This window comes from Protopterus annectens, chromosome 9.part0, assembly GCF_019279795.1.
Source record: "Protopterus annectens isolate FY-2018-M chromosome 9.part0, PAN1.0, whole genome shotgun sequence".
NCBI classification, from domain to species: domain Eukaryota; kingdom Metazoa; phylum Chordata; order Ceratodontiformes; family Protopteridae; genus Protopterus; species Protopterus annectens.
This window is the reverse complement of record NC_056743.1, coordinates 787,339,450-787,362,283: the sequence shown is the minus strand read 5'-3', so window position 1 is coordinate 787,362,283 and position 22,834 is coordinate 787,339,450. Positions and strand designations below refer to the sequence as shown.

The window sequence follows — 22,834 nt, the reverse complement described above, 5'->3', positions numbered from 1 at the left end:
CAGTGTCAAGGAGGGCATTGCCTCCAGAAAAAGTTAACCTCCCTGTACTCTTCCCTCATCACTTGAATAATGGAGTACATTGCCCCTTTTGGTATGTGCCTTTCCAAGCACCTGCAGCAGTTGTAGAGACCACAAAGGTTCCTCACAAGGAATATTAAAGGTCTTCTACGTCTGTCCTATGAGGATCTTCTGAGGTCACTATTCTTTCTTGCAGATTACTAGGAGGCAATCTGTGCGAGGTTTTTGACCCTCCTTTATTTGAAATGCTTCATATCTACAAGTCAAATGGTACACTGGTTACTCCTAAAAGGCCGTAACCTGGTGTGACATTTAATAGAACCTACTAAAAAGACAGATTTTGTCTTCCAGAGGTTACTACACCTTTGGAACAGTCGCACTTCATATCAAACAGAGCATCTCATTGGCCCTCCTTAAATGCAGTCTGGACGATTTGGATAGGTAACTGTAAATGCACTCCAGGGGATCCACCTGTCCCTCTTGGACATGGGCAATAGGTGCTGCTGTTGGAAGTAAGGGTAACTTTGCTAGGTTTGAAAGGCCCCAAGGGTCATTAGCCTAGTAATCTATGATCCTGTGCCAAAAAGTAAAATAGGAAATTATTTTGCACAGAAGAATTTTAGTAATGCTGAGTGGAGACCTTTTGAATGTAGTAGAGTAAGGGTGCGGTATAATGCTGTCTATTTTGGATCTATTGTAAAACTGAGAATTATTTGTAAAATCAGTACAGTAATGTGATTTACTTGTAGGTATTTTTGTGCATTTTGATACTATTAAAGATTTTTTCTCTCTGTAGGAAATGTTAAAGGATGAAGTTCGTACTTTGACATACAGAAATTCAATGTTCCATAACAGACACTTGTTTAAGGATAAGGTTGTGCTAGATGTGGGGAGCGGCACTGGAATCCTAAGCATGTTTGCAGCTAAAGCTGGAGCAAAGAAAGTAATTGGGGTGAGTTAATCAGAATTTCCTCCTTCATTCCTTAAATGGTACCACAACAGGTGGGAAACTTGAAAGTTTGGGGTTAATTAGTTGACATGAAAGTACGTGGGCAGTTTCATTGTAGAAATCAGTATTTTGTTCTGGAATGCTTGGACAGGGCGTTGCTGCTGGAAAAGCTTTTTGCATATGCATCTGTCTTTGAATATGATAAGTGGTCAGCAAAAGACCACTGAAGTTTACAATATGACCTTGAGACATTTTCCAGATGTACAAAAAATTTGTATTCACTAATTTTTGCGTGGTTTCTGAGCCAAACTTTTAGATTTCTAGTCCAGGTTGAGTTGTATGTTTTGATTTGAAGCACTTAATACTTTGAACATTAATCTGTGTAGTAGTAAATACTGTATATTGGGCACATTTTAAACTTTGTATTTACATTTTTACATACACACACTTGAATTTATGAATTTTTGACCAAATTTGGGTGGTTTAGCGGTATTTATACTCATCGAACAAGTACCATTTTAGTATTTGTGTATTCAGAATCTTCCCAAACAGCAGAAGCTTCTGCTAGTCCATCAGTTCTTTGTAGAGTTTGGGGTTTTTCAGTTTCATGTATTTTTATCTTTAATTTGTCTATATTGCCGGTAAGCTTTAGATCTCTTGCAGGCTTTGTGGGCACGAATCTTAATGGTATGAGATGTTCAGGTCTTTATTATTGTCCCACTTCTTAAATCCTTGTATCATAGTTAGAACTTAAACGCTGTGCTGCATTTGATTCTACGTTGTTGGAAAAATACTTTAAATTGCAGTTAGTGGTAACTCCAGAAGATCCTATGTAAATGTTTCGCTTGATGGTAAATTTGCCGCTTGCCCTTCAAAAGAAAAGCCAGAATTGATACATTTCCAAAGTTAGCAGTTAAGCAGAGTGAGCATGTCAGTCATTCCTGTAGCGGTCTGATATCCATAGCGGAGTAGGATTGGCCCCCTAGTTAGCCTGGTGGTATTTTTATCTGCCTTGCATCTGGAGGTACCTTCTGTGAAGAGTTGCTTTAGACTGTCTGCTGAGAGATGCACTTGTATAGACAAACTGAAAGCAAAGCTTCCTTCACCCAAGACTGGACTAGACCGTCAAGAGGAGACTGTATACCTGATGAATCTGGGCATCTTGGGGCAATGCAGCAATTGCCTCGTGTACAGAGGCAAACCCCGTTCTCCTACAACCTGTGAGAGGTGCACTTCTATAGACAAACTGGAAGCAAAGCTTTCTTCACCCAAGACTGGATTAGACAGTCGAGGAGAAGGTAAACACTTGCACCGCACTCGTCACAGTCCCTCAAAAACCTACTCCACCAAAACACACAAACACAAAACACACACCTACATTCGCGGAGGCTCTCAAAAAAAAAAAAAAAAAAAAAAAAACATGCCCAAGCATCAGTGACATCTGAAGCATAAACGCACAAATGACAGCCCACAAACTCAGTATGCCACTCAACCACAGTCCATAAGTCATAACGTACCCAACACTCTAGTCATAGGTGACTCTATAGTCAGGCACACTGTTCCACTCACTAGACTAAACAAGGAGAAAGTTACTGTCAGCTGCCTGTCAGGTGCCAGGATCAGTCAACTCATTCACTCGGGTCACTCCACAATAAGTACAAAAATGACACTGTCATTGTCCATGGTGTGAATGACCAGAGACATACCTCCCTGGACTACATGAAGAGACATGGAGGAGATCTCCAATCTGGTATCCCAGGCAGGTATGACCCTAACCCTGAGTAGCATCCTGCCATCACCCAGAATGATACCACAGTACAAGGACAAAATGATTGACTTCAACAATTGGCTAAGCTTCTGGTGTCATTCTAAGGGGATCCAGTATGTCTGCCTGGGACGACATGATCAACAGACCACGATGCTTTGCCAGAGATGGCCTGCACCTGTTGCCCTTAGGCAGAGTTCAAATGACAGTCACCGCCATAACTGGTATAAGCAAGCAAAATCTGAGGGTAATGTTACTCAATGCTAGAAGTCTAAACCTCAAAATGCACTCGAGGCACTCCTTTAAAATGGAGAACATTGACATCTGTGCAGTGACAGAGACCTGGTTCAAAGCTCCAGAGAGCACCCCTGCGTTACCAGGCTACAATTCATACCACACCTTTCGGCCACCTAACCTAGAACGAAGCACTAAAGGCGGAGATGTCCATATTCATTAAGGATATCCACTCCACACCTCCAGGCTAGTTGCACAGCATAATGCATCTGAGATGCTAAGTGCAACTAACTATGGGCAAGACGGCAATCCAAATTGTAGCTTGCTACAGACCCCCCACCATGCCCCAGAATTCCCACTCATTTCTTGATGCACTGGAAAGTATTAGGGTACAATACCCAACACCCTAACGGGTGATTTCAGCTACCCCACCATTAACTGGGAAAACTACTTTAGAAGACTTTTTTGCTCAACGTTCTCTAGAATTCATAAATTCCAACGCCTTGGATCAACTTATTCACACCCCCACCAGGGGCAGCAATATCCTAGACCTGGTCATTACCAACATGGGAAACCAGTGTTCCACACCAGAAGTCAATTCCTTGCTGGTCAGATGTGACCACAAGCTAATCCGCCTAGACCTCCACATTCCACCCCCACCCCTAATTAGGGAAACCATCTTAAAAAAACTTCTCCAAAGCCAACTTCATACTTGAGACAGAAGTGGCAAACTTCACGACACCCATGCATATGGACAATAGAGGTATGACTGCTGAATCCTACACAAATGCACTTTATAAGCACTTACACGAGTGCATGGATCATGCTATCCCTAATAGAACCAAGATGTTATCCTCCAAAAAAGGAAGCCAATCTGGTGGTCCTCTGCCATAAACTCTGCAACAGAAGAAAGAAACTGTTGCAAAAGAGTAAAATCCCATGACTGGAGGAACTCACTGGTCCACCTCAGTAAAGCTGAGATCCCTCAAAGTCCTCCAAAGCTAGTTATGAAAACAGAATTGCCACTGACTCTAAAGACAGCCACAAAGCATTTTATAGCTATGTCAAGAATCTCTATGGGAACACTCAGATCTGCTCAGTTACAGCACAATGGCGCTAAATATACAGAACCAACTAATATTGCCAACATCCTAGCAGATAGGTTCAGTGCTAACTTTACCCCCTTCAGGGCCCATCTCTGTACCGGAAGAGTGCAAAGTTCCTATAATCACAGCTGCACAGGTAAACACACTCTCCAAAGCCAAGAACACGGCATCCATGGGACCTGACAATATCCCAGGCGGTGTTCTACATGAACTACAGAATGAACTGGCACCCTACCAAAATACCATGTTCAATCATAGCCTCACATCAGGCTTTGTACCCACTGAATGGCACACCGCGACTGTTATCCCACTCTACAAAGGTGAAGCCACGATGGACCCCAGGAACTACTGCCCCATTAGCCTGATGAGCCTGGTCTGAAAGGCCATGGAACACATCATCATGGAACTCGTAAGCAAAGACATTGGTAATCTCCAAACTCTGGACCCTACCCAGTTTGTATTTGTAAATGGCAGATCATGTCTTCTAAACCTGATTGACTTCTTTGAAGCAGTCAACAAAGCCATAGATGAGGGTAAAATGGTTCACACAGCTTATCTAGATCTCGCCAAGGCTTTCGACACCATCCCCCACTCCGGAATTATAGATAAGCTTACTAAACTAGGTATAAATCCCTATGTCACAAGATGCGTTGCCAACTGGCTCACGGACAGAACCCACACTGTGAAAGTAGCCGATTCCAAATCTGACTTCAGACCAGTGACAAGTGGAGTACCACAGGGTTCAGTCCTGGGTCCTCTCCTGTTTGGCATCTACTTCTCTGAAGTGCAGGCTAACACAGAGGGTCTTTGGCTAACAAAGTTTGCAGATTACTGCAAACTAGGAGCCATAATCGAAACCCCTAACTATGTGGACAAAAACTACAAAAGGGCCTCACTGAGACGGATAACTTGTGTCAAAGCCATGGCCTGAAGCTCAGTGCCAAAAAGTGTATTCTCATCCCCTTTGGTAAAAACTCTGTACCCATGAACTACCACATAGCTGGTAGTCTACTTAATGCCAAAAATGTGATGAGACCTTGGGACACAGGTGGACAGTAGTCTCTCCTTTAATCACATCGCCACAGTGGTCAGGAAATCCTACGTGGCTCATCTCATCACAAAAGGATTCTCATACAGAAAGTCACTGTTCCCTTCTACTCATCACTCATTAGACCCATTATAGGGTACAGTGCCCCTTTTTGGTATGTACCTCATAAGACAACAACTGGAAAGACCACAGAAATACCTCTGAGGATTACTGGCCTCAAACAGATGCCCTATGCAGACTCTCAAAAAAACTACAGCTTTACTCCATCGCATATCGCCTAATCTGGGACTATCTCTACCTAACATACAAAGCTATGTCAAACCCAGAGCTGTTGGACATGCTCCACTTAAAGAAATCCCAATCCATCCTAGCTACACACTCTAGGGAACTAAACCTTGTCACCACAACATGCTGGAGGGATAGATTCCTCTCCCAGAGACTTCCCATACTCTGGAACAGAGTCTAACAGAGCTCCTCGTTAGCACTCCCAAGAAAAATCTTGATTGGATGGGAAATGGGAAATTCACCCCAGGAATCACTTCTGTGGCTCTGCTCAACAGGGGCACAGGAAAATTTCCTTGGGTGGCAAAAGCCAGGGTACATTTTTTGGCTAGGCTTATATAGGCCCTAGGGCCAATGGCCTAGTACCTACCTATGATTGGTGCTGGTTTTAGATGCCCATGTGGCCAGTATAGCATGAACTATCCAGAATTCATTGGAAAAACCTAGCTGTACTGCAGTGGTCAGTCTGTTACATAGGTTGTACCAAAGTCTCCAAACCTGGTAAATCCAGTTATTTCCTTGCCCCTTCCTCTGCCATCTTTAGAATTTGTGTAAAAAGGCTTTGTGTTTATAGCGGCTTTGTTCAGCCTTCAGTGGTAGGAGGATTTATTTCTTTGAATTTTTCCCTTTAAGGGGAACAGCTTTAGGCAAGTTCTTGCCAATGTCCTTGCATGGGGTGTGTGTATCTTGTCTGTTAGTAGTCCACATGATGATCTTCGTGTTTCACTGTTGCAGTCATTACATTTGGGTAATCTGCTGGCAGGTTGCCCTCAGTCGGCCTGAATTCTAAAGTCTTGAGTCCTGTGTCGGTTGCGGTCTCCTCTTCCATGACGTCAGGGGTATAAGACATGCAGCCGATGTCATTTTCTTTAGTCTTTCTTGCCGTGCAGTGCCCGAAGCAGAAGCATTTCGCAAGTGCCGGTTGGCCGACTACCGAAAATATTTGCGTTTCGGTTTCAGAACCCAAGTCTTCACTAAAGCCAAGTACCCCATTGGGGAAACTTTTTTTTTTTTTTCTTGCTTCATACCGATGTCAAAGTTAATTGTATTACTTGTGGGAAGCAAATACCTCAAGGATTTCCATTTATACTGTATTCCTTGCCTAGGCCATGATCACAGCGTGCCTGGCTGTTGGTTTTGTACTAGATTTAACCAACGCACTAAGTGTCTAAATTTTTGCTTCAGATTATTTTGGAAACAAATTTAACTACCCAGAAATGTCTGATCGCAATCAGACTACGGGAGTACATAAACGTAAAAAGGCCAGAGAAAGGCAGTAGAGATCCAAAACCGACAAAGCTTCTTTCTAAGCCAGTCACCGGTTTGCCCTGTACTCGGTGAGGTGCTTTCGCAGCCCCTGATACCTGCTACTTTTGAGTTGCAGGCCTCTACCGACACCCATGTGGGGTCCGGCATGCTGCAAGATACTCAAAAGTATTGGACTGACGGATGTATCTACCTCGGATGGGTCCGGAGCCGCTGAGCAGGCGCCAGTTTCCGAGTGTGTATTCAGACCTTAACATTTGTATATCAAACGGGCGACAGCAACTTCTAAAATGACAAAAACGACGCATGAGCCATGTGCACAGGCCTCCATGCCTAAAAAACAGATATTCAAAATGGCTGAAGACCTTATTACCTTGATCAGGGAGTACCCATCCCCCTCCAGATAAGAGGCCTAGGCAAGACACTGATTATGAATCTTTAGGTTTCTATTTCTTCTGATCAGGAATTATCTTTACCTCCCTTATGAGGATTCAGATGCAGAGGAGTCTATACCATCTGCATCACCTCCTGAGGATTATTCATTTGGAGAAACCTTGCATACTTTGAGGGAGCATTTTCACTGGGAGAGTCAAGATTTCTCAATCAAAAAAGAGGCTCAGGGATTTCCTTCTCGGCACAGGCCTTTAGCCATACTCCCTGTTTTAGACATTGTGGATGTGTTTTCAGAGTCCAACTTGACCCCTGACTCCTTGCCTCCGGCTCCCAGCAAGCCTGACAGGAATTTGAGTCCTGTAATATCTATTTAGAAACCCTGCTGCTGATCCTGTTACGATTTCACAGGGTCCAAAGGGAGTTGAGGCCTAAACAGCAAAAAAATTCTACCCCCCTCTGACAGATTCAAGTGCACTGGATAGATGGGGGGGGTTATGCATCTGCTACCTTGGCAGTAAGGGCCTTAAACTGTCAATTGCATATGCTCAAGTATCAACAACATGTTATGGGATTGCTAAAACAGAAAATTAATATTTCTGAATGTGCAGAAAATAAAGAAATGTAGGAATTATTGCATGCAGCCGAACAGGTTGGGAAGCATACTTTGCAATGTGGTTTTGATTCCTTAGAGGTCTCCTGCAGGGCCGCAGTTACTGGATCTGTGATTAGGAGGCATGCCTGGCTAAAGGAACAAAATTTGCCTGATCATGTTAAAGCACAATTGTTCAATGCACCTTTACAACATGATGCTCTTGTTTGGAATTAAGGCAGTAGAGGTTTTAAAGAAAAATGGAAGACAAAGCTAAGTCTGTGCAAACTGTAATACTTCTTAAAAGTGCAGCCACCAAGATTCAGTAGACACTGGCCTACTAAAAATTGGTACTTTCCTGTCTCAGAGCTCAAAGGGGCAAATCCAGATGCCCTAAGGTTTCCAGGCGCAAGATTCATACAGGTCAAAGCAGTGGGGTGCTTCTACCTCCAAATCTGGAGGGGATAAAGCGCAAACCTACAGAACAGTCCCAATGACTTTCCCCTACCTGCACCAAGCACTTGTCTTTCGGCAGCACCCTTACGGGGAAAACTAGCACTTTTTGCTCAAAATTGGCAGTTAATAACCCAGGACAAGTGGTGCTAAACATAGTATCACAGGGATGCAGATTCCATTTCCATACTCTGCCAATGGCAAACGGTTGGCCAGATCTGCCAAAAATCAATGGGCAGAGGCACAAACAGGTTACATCCATCATGGATATGGGGGCCATCCAGCCAGTACCCGAACAGGAAAAAGGAAAAGGTTTTTACTCTACTGTTCTTGGTACGCAGAAAGGACAAGGCCTGGCGGCCAGTTCTGGGTTTATCGTGTTTTTTTTGGTGAGGTTTTTTCAACACATACCTGGACATTCCAAATTCAAAATGCTGACTTTGCAGCAGCTTCTGCCCATGCTGGACAAGAATGCTTGGCTGGTAAAATTAGACCTAAAAGATGCAATCGTGCAGAATATACCTCTGATTTAGATTCAAGGCTGGCTTAATGCATTACCAGTTCTCTGCACTGCCCTTTGGCTTATCTACTGCACTCAGGGTCTTTACAAAATGCCTGGCACCAGTAATTGTATTTTGCAGACGAAGTATTCAAATATATCCTTATTTGGACGACTCTCATTCAAGCAGAGAACAAGGACATTCTTCTTCACCACTTGGCCTTTTGTGAAAAGGCTCCTAACATGCCTAGGGTACACAAACGAAAATAAATCACAACCGGTACCCTCTCAAAAGAGAACATTCCTGGGTGCAAGCTTGAATAAAACTGCCCAGATGGCTTACCAGACGAGCAAAGGCAACTTGACTACTTCAAAACTGATGGCAACAAAAACCCAGTTATCTGCAAGACAAATTCTGCAGGCTTTGGGCTTCAATGGCATCCTGCATCCTACTGATTCCATATGCAAGACTGCATATGAGGAAACTTCAATGGTACCTGAAAAGATTACTATTCAAGCAGAAACCTTGTGGATCCTCAAGTGGAAACTAGATCCACAAGTCTTCAGCATGATGAAGAAATGGGGAGCCCAGCATGATGAAAAAATGGAGCCCAGACCTTTGGAAAAACCTATCAGTTTATGCCTTTCCTCCTTTGCCACTTCCAAGGTCCTCCCAAGTCAGACAAGAGAAACCAAAGATGATACTAATTGCCCCAGACTGGCCCCCCCCCAATCCTAAGGAACTTGTCTCAATACCCAGCTTGGACCTTACCTCAAAGACCTCCACTACTGTCCCAGCAAAACGGTCAGATCCTGCACAATCAACTCCAGACACTGAACCTGGCAGCATGGCTGATCATGTATCTTAGTAAAGCTGTGATGGATGTCATTTTGGAAGCCAGAAGGCTTGGTACTAGAAAATCTTATGCTGATAAATGGAAGAGATTTTGTGCTTGTAATCTAGCACAAGGAACTGACAAAAGAACCAAATATTCATCAGATATTACAATATTTAGCTTGGATGCTTGACAAGGGCCCATCTTTTTCATCAATTAAAATTCATGCCTCTGCCATTTCGGCTCATTACAATACAGAGCCACCAATCTTTTCTCATCCTTTACTAAAGCAGTGACTTAGGAGCCAAACATTTTAAGGCCTCCTAGATCACAAATACCTGCATGGGACCTCAGTTATGTGTTGGAAAAGCTTACCCTGCCTCCATTTTGAATCAGCTGCTACTGCTGATATCAAGTTCTTATGGAAAACCACTCTGCTACTAGCAATTACTTTAGCAAGAGGAGTTTCAGAGCTACAGGCCCTCATGGCTGTAGAGCCTTTTTATCATTTTACCCAGACAGGGGGTCTCTGAAAAGAAATTCTACATTTATGCCCAAGGTGGTTTCCAGTCTGGCTCTTAACCAGGCTATTCATCTGCTAATCTTTTATCCAAATCTGCAGAACAAGGGGAAAGGAATTCTGCATTCCTTGGATGTGCACAGACAGCGAAGATTCTACTTGAGCAGGACTAAAGCTCAAAGAAAAAACAAGCAATTACTTGTGGCATATGCTGCAGGATCAGAAGGAAAGGCTATTTCAAAGCAAACTATATCGAAGTGGATAAGCCACTGCACTCGTTTCTGCTACTTACAACATGGTAAACCTATGCCCAAGGGTATTGGGTCTCATTCCACCAGAGCTGCAGCTACTTCAGCAGCCTTTCTCAGGAGTACCAATCAGACATTCTAGAGGCTGCTGCTTGGAGGTCAGATGTTCACACTGCTGCAGTCATTACACCTGGGTTATCCTGCCGTCAGGCAGTTCTCCAGTTGGCCTGAGTTCCAAAGTCTCGGTCCAGCATTGGTTGCTGTCGCCTCCTCCCTGACGTCAGTGCGACAGGGGGTATTTAAGATGCAGCAGACGCCATTTTCTTCAGTCTTTCTTGCCGCGCAGTGCCCGAAGCAAAAGCAGTTTGCAAGTGCCAGTCGGCAGTCTCCTGAGACTGATTCTGAATCCAGAATCAGTCTTCTACAAAGCCAAGTACCCCGTTGGGGAAACCCTCTTCCCCCCCCCCCTTGCCTCAGACCGATGTCAGTAAAAGTTAACTGTTTCTTGTGGGAAGGAAATAACTCAAGGATTTCCATTCCTATTGTATCCCATGCCTAGGCCCAGACCACAATGTCACTGGCTGTCTGTTTTGTGCTAGGTTTAACAAGCGCACTATTAAAACGTCTGATTTTTGCACATTATTTTGGTAGAAAATTCAATTATACCATGCCGTCGGAACTTTCGACCAGAATACACAAAAACGAGGATAGGCATCCGAGGTCCAAAACTGACTAAGCCTCTTCTAAGCCAGTTGCCAGTTCTCCGGTTTTCAGCAAGGTGCCTTCGCAGCCCCTGACTACTGCTTCTGTAGAACCACAGGCTGCCTCTGACTCCCATGTGGAGATGGCTGGGCCTTCGGACACAAGTTATTCAGCCTACCACGACTAACCTTTCAGAAGGATCTGGAGTGGCTGAGCAACCCACAGCTTCAGAGGGTGTCTTCAGACCTACTCTGTTAAGCATTAAACCCTCAGCTAAGTCTAAGCCTCCTTTAAAATCAAAGAAACAAATGCAGCATTCTCCAGGGCAGGCCTCCATGCTTAAACAAATGCTCAAAATGGCCGAAGACCTAGTCACTCTGATCAGAGGGTCCCAACCCCCTCCTGATAAAAGGCCTAGACAGGATGCAGACTGACTCATCCGAACAGGTGTCCATCTCTTCTGATTCGTCCTCAGACCTTGGATACTCTTTACCACCTTATGAGGATTCTGATGCTGCTGATTCTGTTCAGCCTCACCGCTTGAGGACTACTCCTTTGGGGAAACCCTACATACCATGAGGGAGCATTTCCATTGGGAAGGCCAGGATTACTCGGAATCCAAGAAAAGGCTCAGACTTCCTTTTATTACCTTAACACTGACCCCTTGCTATTCCGCCAGTGTTGGATATTGTGGACGTGTATACTGAATCCAGCTTAAATCCTGATTCCTTACCTCCAGCCCCTGTTAAACCTGACTGAGACTACAGAGTCCCTGACTCAAATTTCTGCATAAAAGCCCTGTAGCTGAACCTGAAACTGTTTCTCAGGGACTCAAAGGAGTTAAGGCCTCATCAGCCAAGAATCCAGTTCCCTCTGACAGATTCCAGAGCATTAGACAGATGGGGAAAGAAAGTGTATACGTCTGCAACTTTAGCAATGAGAGCCTTAAATTGCCAGTTTCACATGTTAAAATATCAGCCATTTTTACTGTCTCAGTTGAAACAAAAAATGCTTCTAGAATCAGATCTGCATACAGGATTTATTGCATGCAGCTGAACAAGTGGGAAAGGATACTTTGCAATGTGGTTTTGATTCTCTAGAGGCCTCCTGTAGAGCAGCAGTTACAGGCTGTCATTAGAAGACATGCTTGGTTAAAAGAACATGTTACCAGATCATGTTAAAGCAAAATTATTGCATGCACCTTTGCAGCAGGATGTGTTTGGAGTTGAGGCAGAAGAGGTATTAAAGAAAATGGAGGATAAGGCAAAATCTATGCAAACTGAAGGATTTCTTACAAGTTTAGCCTCCTAGATTTGGCAGAAACTGGCCACCTAAGAATTGGTCCTTTCCAATTGCAGACAGACCTTGAAGGGGAAGATACAGATGTCCAAGAGGTAGGTCAAACAAGGTCCTTACAGGCCTCAACAATGGGTTGCACCCGGCCAGAAAGAAGGGGAAGACAGGCCCCAACCATATAAAAAGCAGCTCCAGTGACTTCCCACTACAGCTGCCTTGGGAGGAAAACAGGCACTCTTCTACCACAATTGGCAAATGGGTTCTCAACATTGTATTTCAAGGTTACAAGTTCCACTTTCACACTCTGCCAAGGTTAAAGGAGTGCAGAGTGCCACCAAATCCATGGGCAGAGGCTCAAAAACAAATTGCAGCTCTCATGGATAGGAGAGCTATTTAAAAGGTACCATCACAGGAGCAAGGACAAGGATTTTACTCTTCTTTCTTTCTGGTACCCAGAAAGGACAAAGCCTGGAGGCCCAATCTGGATCTTTCATCTCTAAACACTTACCTGAATGTTCCGAAATTCAAAATGTTGACACTACAGCAGCTTCTTCCCATGCTGGGCAAGAAAGCTTGGCTCGTGACTTTGGACCTCAAGGAGGCATACCTGCATGTCCCTATCGGACAGAACTGCAGAAGATGCCTCAGATTCATAGCAGGTTCAATGCACTACCAATTCTCTGCACTGCCCTTTGGCTTATCTACTGCGCCCAGGGTCTTCACAAAGTGCCTGGCACCAGTAATTGCATTTTGCAGACAAAGGAATTCAAATTATCCGTACCTGGACGACTACCTGATTCAAGCAGAGAGCAAGGACATTCTTCTAAAGCATCTGGCGTTTGTAAAAAAAAAAAAAGTTAAGTTGCCTGGGGTACACGGTAAACGAAAAGAAATCAAAACTAGTGCCCTCACAAGAGATTATATTCCCGGGTGCTAGCTTGAACACAACTGTCCAGATGGCGTATCTCATGCTAGACGAGCAAGGACAACTGACTACTTTCAATTGATGGCAGCAAAGACCCAACTCCCTGCAAGAAAAATTCTGCAGGCCTTGCGTTACATGGCATCCTGCATACTACTAATTCCATATGCCAGACTGCATATGAGGAAACGACAATGGTACCTAAAGAATGTATGGTCTCAACACTCAGTTTGGGAACAGTTGTACCACTAATCCCTTGCCTTCAACAGGAGTTTCAATGGTGGGCTCAAGCTTGCCACCTCAAGGGACAGCCTTTTATACAACCCACAGCCAGGCAAACACTGACTACAGATGCATCGGATTACGCCTGGGGAGCACACGTCAGGCAAATGAATTCAGGGCATGTGGCCCGCAGAACAAAGGCATCTTCACATCAATCAAAATGCTAGCTGTACAAAATGCCCTTATAGCTTTCAAGGACCTGCTGCATCCAGGGCAACTACTGCTAAAGACGGACGACACCACAGTTATGTGGTACATAAAAAAGCAAGGGGGTACTCACTCCTACCCCCTATGCAGACAAGCCATGACCTTGTGGAACACCGCTATAAACCTTAAAGTTAATCTGCAAGCACAATTCCTGCCAGGAGAGAAACACACTGGCAGACTACTTGAGCAGAAGCCTCATGGATCCCCATGAATGGGAATTGAATCCACAAATATTCAGAATAACACAAATGGTGGAGCACAGACCTAGATCTGTTTGCATCCCCAATAAACTGCCAGCTACAAAAATTCTGCACAAGGAGTTACCATCCACAAGCATGGAAAGTGGATGCCTTCTCATCTGGGAGAACCTACAAGTATACGCTTTCCCACCACTACCTCTCCTGCCAAAGGTACTCGTAAAAGCCAGGCAAGAAGAGCCAAAGATAATCCTGATTGGATACCAGTGCTGGCGTGGCCAGTCTGGTGCAATCTTAAGGAGCTTAGCACGAACCACCCTGGATTTTGCCTCAAATCCCAAATCTGTTGACTCAGCACAACAATTGAATACTACGCAGCCAGTTAAAGACATTAAACCTAGCTGCATGGAAGATTCCTTAGTCAAGCAAGCAATGCCTCTCTCCAAAGCTGTTATGCATGTCATTCTGGCGGCCAGAAGGCCTAGTACCAGGAAAGCCTATTCGGATAAATGGAAGAGATTCTGTGCCTGGAACAAAGCTCACAGCCTTGACCCTCTTGTCCCAAACATTTCTCTGATACTACAACAGTTAACTGATGCTGAACAAAGGCCTCTCCTCCTCCAAGATCCATGCCTCCGCCAACTTTGTTTTGGGAAAAAATGAACTACCTCCTTTTGAGCCAGTTAACACAGCAGAATTAAAATATATCTCTTGGAAAACTGCTCCGCTCCTGGCAGTATCAGCACGAAGAGTTTCAGAATTACAGGTACTAATGGCAGTGGAACCTTTCCTCATTTTCCACCAGGACAGGGTGTCAAGAACTAACCCTACATTTATGCCAAAGGTGGTACCCAGTGTGGCTCTAAACCAAACAATTCACCTGCCAACTTTTTATCTTAAACCACAGAATAAAGGTGAGAGACTACTGCACTCTTTGGACATTCACAGGCAGTTTCGCTTCTACTTGGACAAAACCAAAGCTTTCAGAAAATTTGAGCAATTATTGGTAGCATATGCTGTGGGAGCACAGGGAAAAGCAATTTCAAAATGGATAGAACATTGTATAAGTTTCTGCTACACATACCATGGAAAACCTGTACCTAGCAGCATTAGCTCACCCCACCAGGGCAACAGCCACTTCAACTGCCTACCTCAGGGGAGTACCTACCAAGGATATTTTGGTAGCAGCAACTTGGAGTTCTGTACACACCTTCAAGCATTACCATCTGCCTCTACACTCCAGAGCTGGCTTTGCCACTGCAGTGCTGCAGGGCCTTATAGCCACCCCTAATGCCTTATAGAACCAGCCACCCTACCTCAGCTTTGGGATTCTACCCAAGTGTAATGACTGCAGCAGTGTAACACGAATGTAGTGCAGTTTTGTACCTACCATAAATGTAGATGTTAGTGTATACACTGCTGCAGTCCAGGTTACCTTCCCTCCTTCCCCTCTTACTGGCTGGTACATACCTATGTCTTCTACCCTTACTACCTATGGGGAGTATTTGCTGGTAGCTGTAAGTTGTTTTTTTGCTTTTCTTCTGTGTTTTATTAGCAATTGGAATTGCCTACCTATTTAGAGGCACCTGACATCTGGGGCAAGAAAAACTGAAGAAAATGGCGTTTGCTGCATCTTGTATACCCCTGTCACACTGTCAGGGAGGAGGTGACTGCAACAGATGCCGGACCAAGACTTTGGAACTCAGGCCGACTGGGGAACTGACGGCAGGATAACCAGGTGTAATGACTGCAGCAGTGTATACACTCTAAACATCTACATTTATGATATGTACAAAACTGTACTTTCACACCTGTACAAAGCATTATCATTTGCCCCTGTACAAAGCATTATCAGTTGCCTCTCTCCAGAGCAGGCTTTGCCACTGCAGTTCTGCAGGACCTTATAGCTGCACCTAATGCTGTTTAGCTCCAGCCACCCAACCATAGCTTTGGGATTCTACCCACATGTGATGACTGCAAAAGTGAAACACTAAGAACATAGTACAGTTGTGTACACTTACCATAAATGTAGATGTTAGTGTATTCACTGTTGCAGTCCAGGTTATCCTCCCGCCATCCCCCTTTCTGGAGTTTCTTTCCTTTACCTTCTACAACCTATGTGATGTATTTGCTTGTAGATGAAGGTAAAGTTTATATTGATGCATGTTTTTAGGGGCACCTGACATCTGGGGCAAGAAACTAAAGAAAATGGCGTCTGCTGTATGTCTTGTACCCCTGACGTCCTGGGACTGCAACCGATGCAGGACCCAAAACTTTGGAATTCAGGCTGACTGAGGGCAACCTGCCAGCGGATTACCCAAATGTAATGACTGCAACAGTGAATAGAATCTAACATCTACATTTATGGTAAGTGTACACAACTGTACTTTGCCAGATCTAGGTTAAACAAGTGTCATGGACCAGTGCTGCTTAACAAAAGCCTCTTGGTGGTGCATGTGCAATTTTTTATTTTATTTTTTTGTCAAAGCTGTCCTTTAAATCTTAAAGCATATAAAAATGGTAACTTGGGTAGCAGGCTTTACCCATGCAGTCTTCAGGATGGGCAGGCTTGTATTAAAATATGGTCACTTGTCTTGCCAAAAACAGCACATTTCTTTTTTTTTTTTTTTTTTTTTTTTCTGATGGGTTTAGGTGATGCACGCGTTTGTTAGTTCATTGTGCTAATGATTTTAACGTGTCATGACCCAATGCTGGCACACTTGAAAAGGTCCATCACTGTTGCTGTTTGGGTGTCTGGGTGGATCCATGTTTGCCCTTACCAACTTAAGGTTTCAGTCAAGATGGTCAGTTTTTCTGGGATTGTTCTGAACACCTGGAAGGGTACTCTTGGCCATATGAGGGGAGCACTAGTGCTTAGTCTTTCTTGGCGACTTTGTCCCAGAGTCTGAGCCTTCTGGCTGAAAAATAGCTTTAAGGCTGTAGGTCACAGTACAGATTATGCAAACCCTTTGTACCTGAAGGGTATTTGGCAGTACTCTGGCTTCCTATTAAGGTGGATATTAAATGCTGTTGGGTCTCTGTGTGTGGGTCTCTGTGTGTGGGTCTCTGTGTGTGGGTCTCTGTGTGTGGGTCTCTGTGTGTGGGTCTCTGTGTGTGGGTCTCTGTGTGTGGGTCTCTGTGTGTGGGTCTCTGTGTGTGGGTCTCTGTGTGTGGGTCTCTGTGTGTGGGTCTCTGTGTGTGGGTCTCTGTGTGTGGGTCTCTGTGTGTGGGTCTCTGTGTGTGGGTCTCTGTGTGTGGGTCTCTGTGTGTGGGTCTCTGTGTGTGGGTCTCTGTGTGTGGGTCTCTGTGTGTGGGTCTCTGTGTGTGGGTCTCTGTGTGTGGGTCTCTGTGTGTGGGTCTCTGTGTGTGGGTCTCTGTGTGTGGGTCTCTGTGTGTGGGTCTCTGTGTGTGGGTCTCTGTGTGTGGGTCTCTGTGTGTGGGTCTCTGTGTGTGGGTCTCTGTGTGTGGGTCTCTGTGTGTGGGTCTCTCTCGCATCAGTTCTTCATTCTTGGGTCAGTTTCAGTATAGTTCTTGACCCCACACACCATGCTTTTGACTCAGGAAATAAGAACCTTGGTATGGCCAAACATAACTCCAAGGCAGACATCAAGATGCATCCCCTTGGTTTTCAATACAGGTTGGTAGATGAAAGATTTTTAGGAGGCTAGGAACACTAAGATGCTATATTTGGCTAAGTAGAGGTTTTCTCTGAAGTTTCTAAAGGCATGTTCTTAAATGGTGTCCAAAGCCACAGTCTGCAGTGTGAAATGGATCTGTTGGTAAAGTTCCTTGCATGCCTTTAAGGTGGACTTGGGGAGTGTTTTATGTGGTCCACTGGAGCCACCACTAACATCTGATCTGAAGTTGTCTTCAACCTGTGGGTTACTGGCATGCATCTGACTCTGCCTCCTATCCAGCATCTGATCTCAAAGCTCCTTCCCTACCCATAATGCCCCTATCTTCCTCCCTCCAGATCGTATTTGCCATGTTATACGTCCACATTGTGATTCTTTTTTTCTTTTTTTTGTGATTTTTCTTTTACTGTTGGCATGCCTTTTTTACTCTTCTGCTTTCTACCTCCCCTCTTGCTTCTGCATCAGCTTGCAAACGTTTTTTCTAACTGTGCCTGTCACGTATGTGGTTTGTGTGTGCTGGAATGTAGGTTGGGATAATGTCAGACCCCCCCTCCCCCCCAAAAAAAAGGCTTCAGAAAATGTACACTGTGGCTAAAAGTTCTCTCCAGCTGACTGCCACACTGTGCGCCATCTGTCTTGGAGCAGCCCAGCTGCAAGACCACCTGTTCTATCTGTGCTGGGTTTAATCCCACTGATGGACAGGAGGAGCAAGCTTATCCTCTGGGCCTCCTTCCTCCAGGACTCTGGACCCTTCTGCCTCAGCTCTTGCCTCTGTCTCTGCACCGGCTTCTGGGACAACTCCTGCCAAGAGGTCTGGACAGAAGTCAACTAAATCAAGGGATAGGCCCAAGAAGTGATCCCAAGAACACTCTGCTTTGGACGGCCCTCCAACCAAAGTTAGGTCTGAGGCTGGAGTCTACCAATCTCCATTCCCCCACTGTTCTCTCCAGAGACGGGAGCCCCCGATAGCTCAGGCCTCCCTTCACTGTCCCTCTAGGCTGGTGTCTGTGGCCTCCTCCCACTCCACCTGTTTTGTGGAGTTGTGTAGGATGATGTGGAAGTTTATCTACACCCAGAAAGATTGGAGCCTTGCCTCCCCCCACCTCTCTCTCTGATCTGGGAGCATGCGGTCAGTTTTGTCCCCGTTACTCTGAGCCAACCCCCTTGGATCAGAGGACACACTGCATAGAGGAGCAGGCTCTGATGGTGCCTTTTATCTAGACACCAGGCATGGCATAGAGCAGGCCAGATCCAAGGGGATGGTGTCTATTCAGAGTTTGTCGGTGCAGGTCCTTTCCCTTGGTATCTCTGTGCCTGGAGGTTCAGTTCTAACTGCCCTGTGGGGTCACAGGGATTCGGCTCCTTCTGGTCCTTTCTCAAGAGGTCTGTTCCACTTTGACTTTCAATGTGGTAGAGGGGGGGTACTCTGAGACCCTTGACAATATCTTCTGATTCTGCCCTGGCTCCCTCTGTTTCTGGTATCGATCTGGCCATTTTACCATCTTGGAACAACCTGCTGCTTTGCCCCAGGGTGCTCCCTCTTGGGAACAGGAAGATGTTGGCGAGACCCCCACAGAGCACATACACAAGTGCAAAAGGAGGCACTTAACACACTCCACTGGAGTCCCTCACCGAAGACCCCTATTTTGGAGGAAGGGGAAAGTTTCCCTGAGGATGACTCCTTTGCCAGTGTGGGGGGTGGTCTGCCTAAAAACCAACCCCAGATTAATCTGTTCCTGGAGGCATTTGGGGCAGAACCCTCTACTTCCTGGTGAAGGAGATTGCTGAGTTGTCCCCCAGGTCCTTGTCGGCAGATGACCAGGTGTGCTCTGCTTGTATGGGCACCCTGAAGTCGGTTGCTATCACCTCTATGCATCTCCCATGTGACAGAGGGTGTCGCTAGAGCTGCCCATACCAGAGTTGCCATCAGGCAACACACCTGCCTCAGTCTTCGGAACCCTTTACGGCATCTTTTACAAATGTCCCATTTGACTGTTCCTCACTTTTTGGGAAGTCTGTACATGCCACCTTGCTACAGAGTGAGAGGGATGGGAAAAAGTTTGCCATCGATCTGCTTTTTGGCTCTGATCTTTTTCTAAGAATTGGCGAGGGGCCAAGAAGATGTGGTTCTAGAAATATTTTCTCCAGGCCATGCCTTCTAGACTGTTCCCTAGAGGCAGAGTGGGTCTGAGATCACAGGTTTGAGCCTTTCTCTGACACTCTGCAACCCTGATGGATTGCATGGCTTCTCTCCTCCTGGAGGCAGTCTGGTGTAGTGAGGTGTGTAGTCTCTCGCTACACCTAAGTGCATGGGAGTCCATCACAGAAAATCCGTGGGTGTTAAATTTTATATCCAGAGGCTATTCGGTCCCCATTCACACCACCCCATATACCCAAATGCATCCAGGACATTCCACCCGTGCAAAGGGAAGATGCAGCACTAGCAAAGCTGCTAGAAAAGCAAGTTGTCCAACCAGTCTCCCATATCAGTTCGGGTTAGGCATTTATTCTAGGCTCTTTGTATGAGACTGGGACTTGAGACCATCCTGGATCTTTCCACCTTGAAACTGTCTGTAGCAAAGACAAAATTCTGAATGGTCACCCGTCTAGCTATCCTGCCCTTCTGCAGGAGTATGGATGTGCTCTATCCACCTCCAGGATATGTACTACTATATCAAAATGGACAGGCATCTCTGTTCCTCCACTTCCGGCTGGGAGCCAGTTATCTGTTCAGAGCACTCCCCTTGTCTCACCACAGCCCCCAGGCTGTTCACTGAAGTAATGGCAAGTGGTAGTGGCTCAGCAGAAACTCCGGCATACAGGTCTTCTCTGCATACAGGTCTTCTCTGCCTGGGTGATTGGCTCCTCGCCCTTTCCAGGCATCAGCTCAAACAAGGGAGGGGTTGCCCTTTTTGTAAAAGCACAATCATGGAGTACCCACAGGGCCAATAGCTTTACAAGGGTCTCAAGTCCTCAGACATGCCTTGCGTTAATGTGTACTCTAAGAACTACACAGAATAACTCGTCGACTACTGTTAAAATACTAGGTCATTACATGGTCTCAAACACCATGAAAAGAGTTGGCTGTACATTTCCACACTACCGTAACACTCTACCAGATATCTAATTCGGTGCAGAATACGCTGCTTGAAATTCATCCCTGTTTAAAAGCAGACTGCGTTTTTTAAACAAGTAATTCTGATGAGTGGCAGTATAGTAAGATAAAAACAAAACCTCAATTCATGTGATTAATCTAAAAGATGCTTCGTTTACAGAGCAAAGCTTTCAAATTCAACATATTACACACTATATTGTATTAGACAAAGATTAAGTTCTGTAACAATCCTATAAAACGTTAACAGCAGTTTAGTACATACATCTGTACTGTTCAAAATAAGCAGTGGGAATTAGAGGATGTAGTTTAAGAAAATTAAACTACCTGATGGGCGCACTAAGCTCGTTGCAGTTGAATGTTCAAACTACAGAAGGAAAACTGCACTTGAAAATGGCACTGTAAACATAGGTCATATACAATACCTTAGTTTTAAGCGAAAGGTGGAGGGGATATGTCTTGCTCATAGGTTGTCACCAGAAGGATGGTGAGAAACAGCAACAATCAGGTAAGTGGAGGCCAGGTCAGTATGAGAGCTCTAACATTTAAGGTTAATTGTGTTGAATATAGTCCATAAGATATAGTTGGTATTGAAATAGAGGGTAATTACAGGGGCTATGTTATACCAGAATACTATTCTGAAAACTAAAAATGGAGGATTGGTAAATTAAGGACTGATGGAGAAGTAAGAACCCACAGGGTTAGAGTTGCTGGCGCTGTGTCAAACTCCAAGCCGGTCACAAGTGGTGTCCCACAGGGCTCGGTCCTTGGCCCCCTATTGTTTGGCATCTACTTCTCAGAAGTACAGGCCAGCATGGGAGGACTTTGGCTGACAAAGTTTGCAGACGACTGCAAACTGGGCGCCATAGTGGAAAGTGCATCGGACACGGATATCCTTCAGAAGGGACTCACGGAAACAGATAGCTGGTGCCAGAGCCATGGCCTGAAGTTAAACGCCAAAAAATGTATAGTCATACCCTTCGGAAAAACAAGGTAACCCCAAGCTACCATATAGGTGGCAATCCACTAAGCACAGAAGAGGTTATCAGGGACCTGGGGACCCAGGTTGACAGTGGCCTTTCTTTTGACACTCACATTGCTAAAGTGGTTAGACCTTCTACATTGCCCACCTGATCATGAAGGGATTCACATCCAGATCTAGTGAGGTCATTGTTCCCCTGTACTCTTCACTTATCAGACCAGTGATCGAGTACAATGCCCCATTCGGGATGTATCTCACCCGACATCTGCAGCAATTGGAGAGACCCCAAAAGTTCCTCACCAAAAGGATAAAGGGACTCCAAAGTCTGTCATATGCTGCCAGATTGAAGAAACTCCAGCTCTACTCAGTCGCATACAGTCTGCTCAGAGGTGACATGTGCCTGACATACAAGGCCATGTCCAACCCTGAATTAATGGACATGCTCCACCTCAAAAAATCCAAATCCACCAAAACCACTAGAGCAAGCGACTTAAACCTTAGCACGGATATATATAGGAAGTGCTGGAGGGATAGATTTATCACTCAGACTCCCTATGCTGTGGAATAAAATCCCGGTCCATGTGAGGCAGAGCACCTCGCTGACTCTGTTCAAGAGAAATCTAGACCTGTGGATGGGAGATCGTAGGTTTACCCCGGGAATCATCTCTGTGTCACTGCTGGACAGAGGCACAACAAACTAATGGGCACAGTATTTTTTCATATAAGGGGTGGCGTAAGCCACAAAAAATTGGGCTAGGCTTATAAATGCCTTAGGGCAGATAGCCTAGTATAAACCTATGAACCTATAAGGGGGGGGGGCATGTAGCAACTATCCAGTATGCACACCAAGTAGATTTACCAGTTTGCCGGGAGGAAATTGTTAAAACATTTACCATACACTAATGGTATGAATGACTTGGTCAGCACAGGCACTGTTTGTAAAATGTACCTTCATTGGGAGGGATCCTCTTTCAGTTCAGAAACTGAGCCCCCCCCCCCCTGAAGTCTGAAAAATCCTGTGGGGGCCTCTAACTGGGAGGCTACCCTTCAACAGCAAAACAAACTGCAATTCCCTCTACAGCATCCCCCCTTTACCAGAGAGCCCCTCTCCCTGGCCAGGTGGGTAGTTATTACCCTAGGCAAGTGAACCCTTCCCATCAGGGACAGCTATGTAATATCCTAAGAAACATTCCCCACTCTGAAAGACCTGCAACAACCTCCTTGGCAAGAAAAGGGGCAGTGGAGATCCATCCTGAAGACTTGCTTGAAGGTATAGTCTTTCAAATTGTTCTA

At 45.2% G+C, this 22,834-nt stretch overlaps 1 protein-coding gene across 2 annotated transcripts in view; it reads left to right on the top strand.

The window, feature by feature from the left end:
- Positions 1–22,834, top strand: part of PRMT1 (protein arginine methyltransferase 1) — a 669,379-nt gene that overhangs the window by 42,771 nt on the left and 603,774 nt on the right. For both annotated transcript variants that reach the window (XM_044083416.1, XM_044083415.1), the window contains exon 3: positions 815–970. In XM_044083416.1, coding sequence (XP_043939351.1) covers positions 815–970 — 156 coding nt within the window. The remainder of the gene's footprint in view (positions 1–814; positions 971–22,834) is intronic.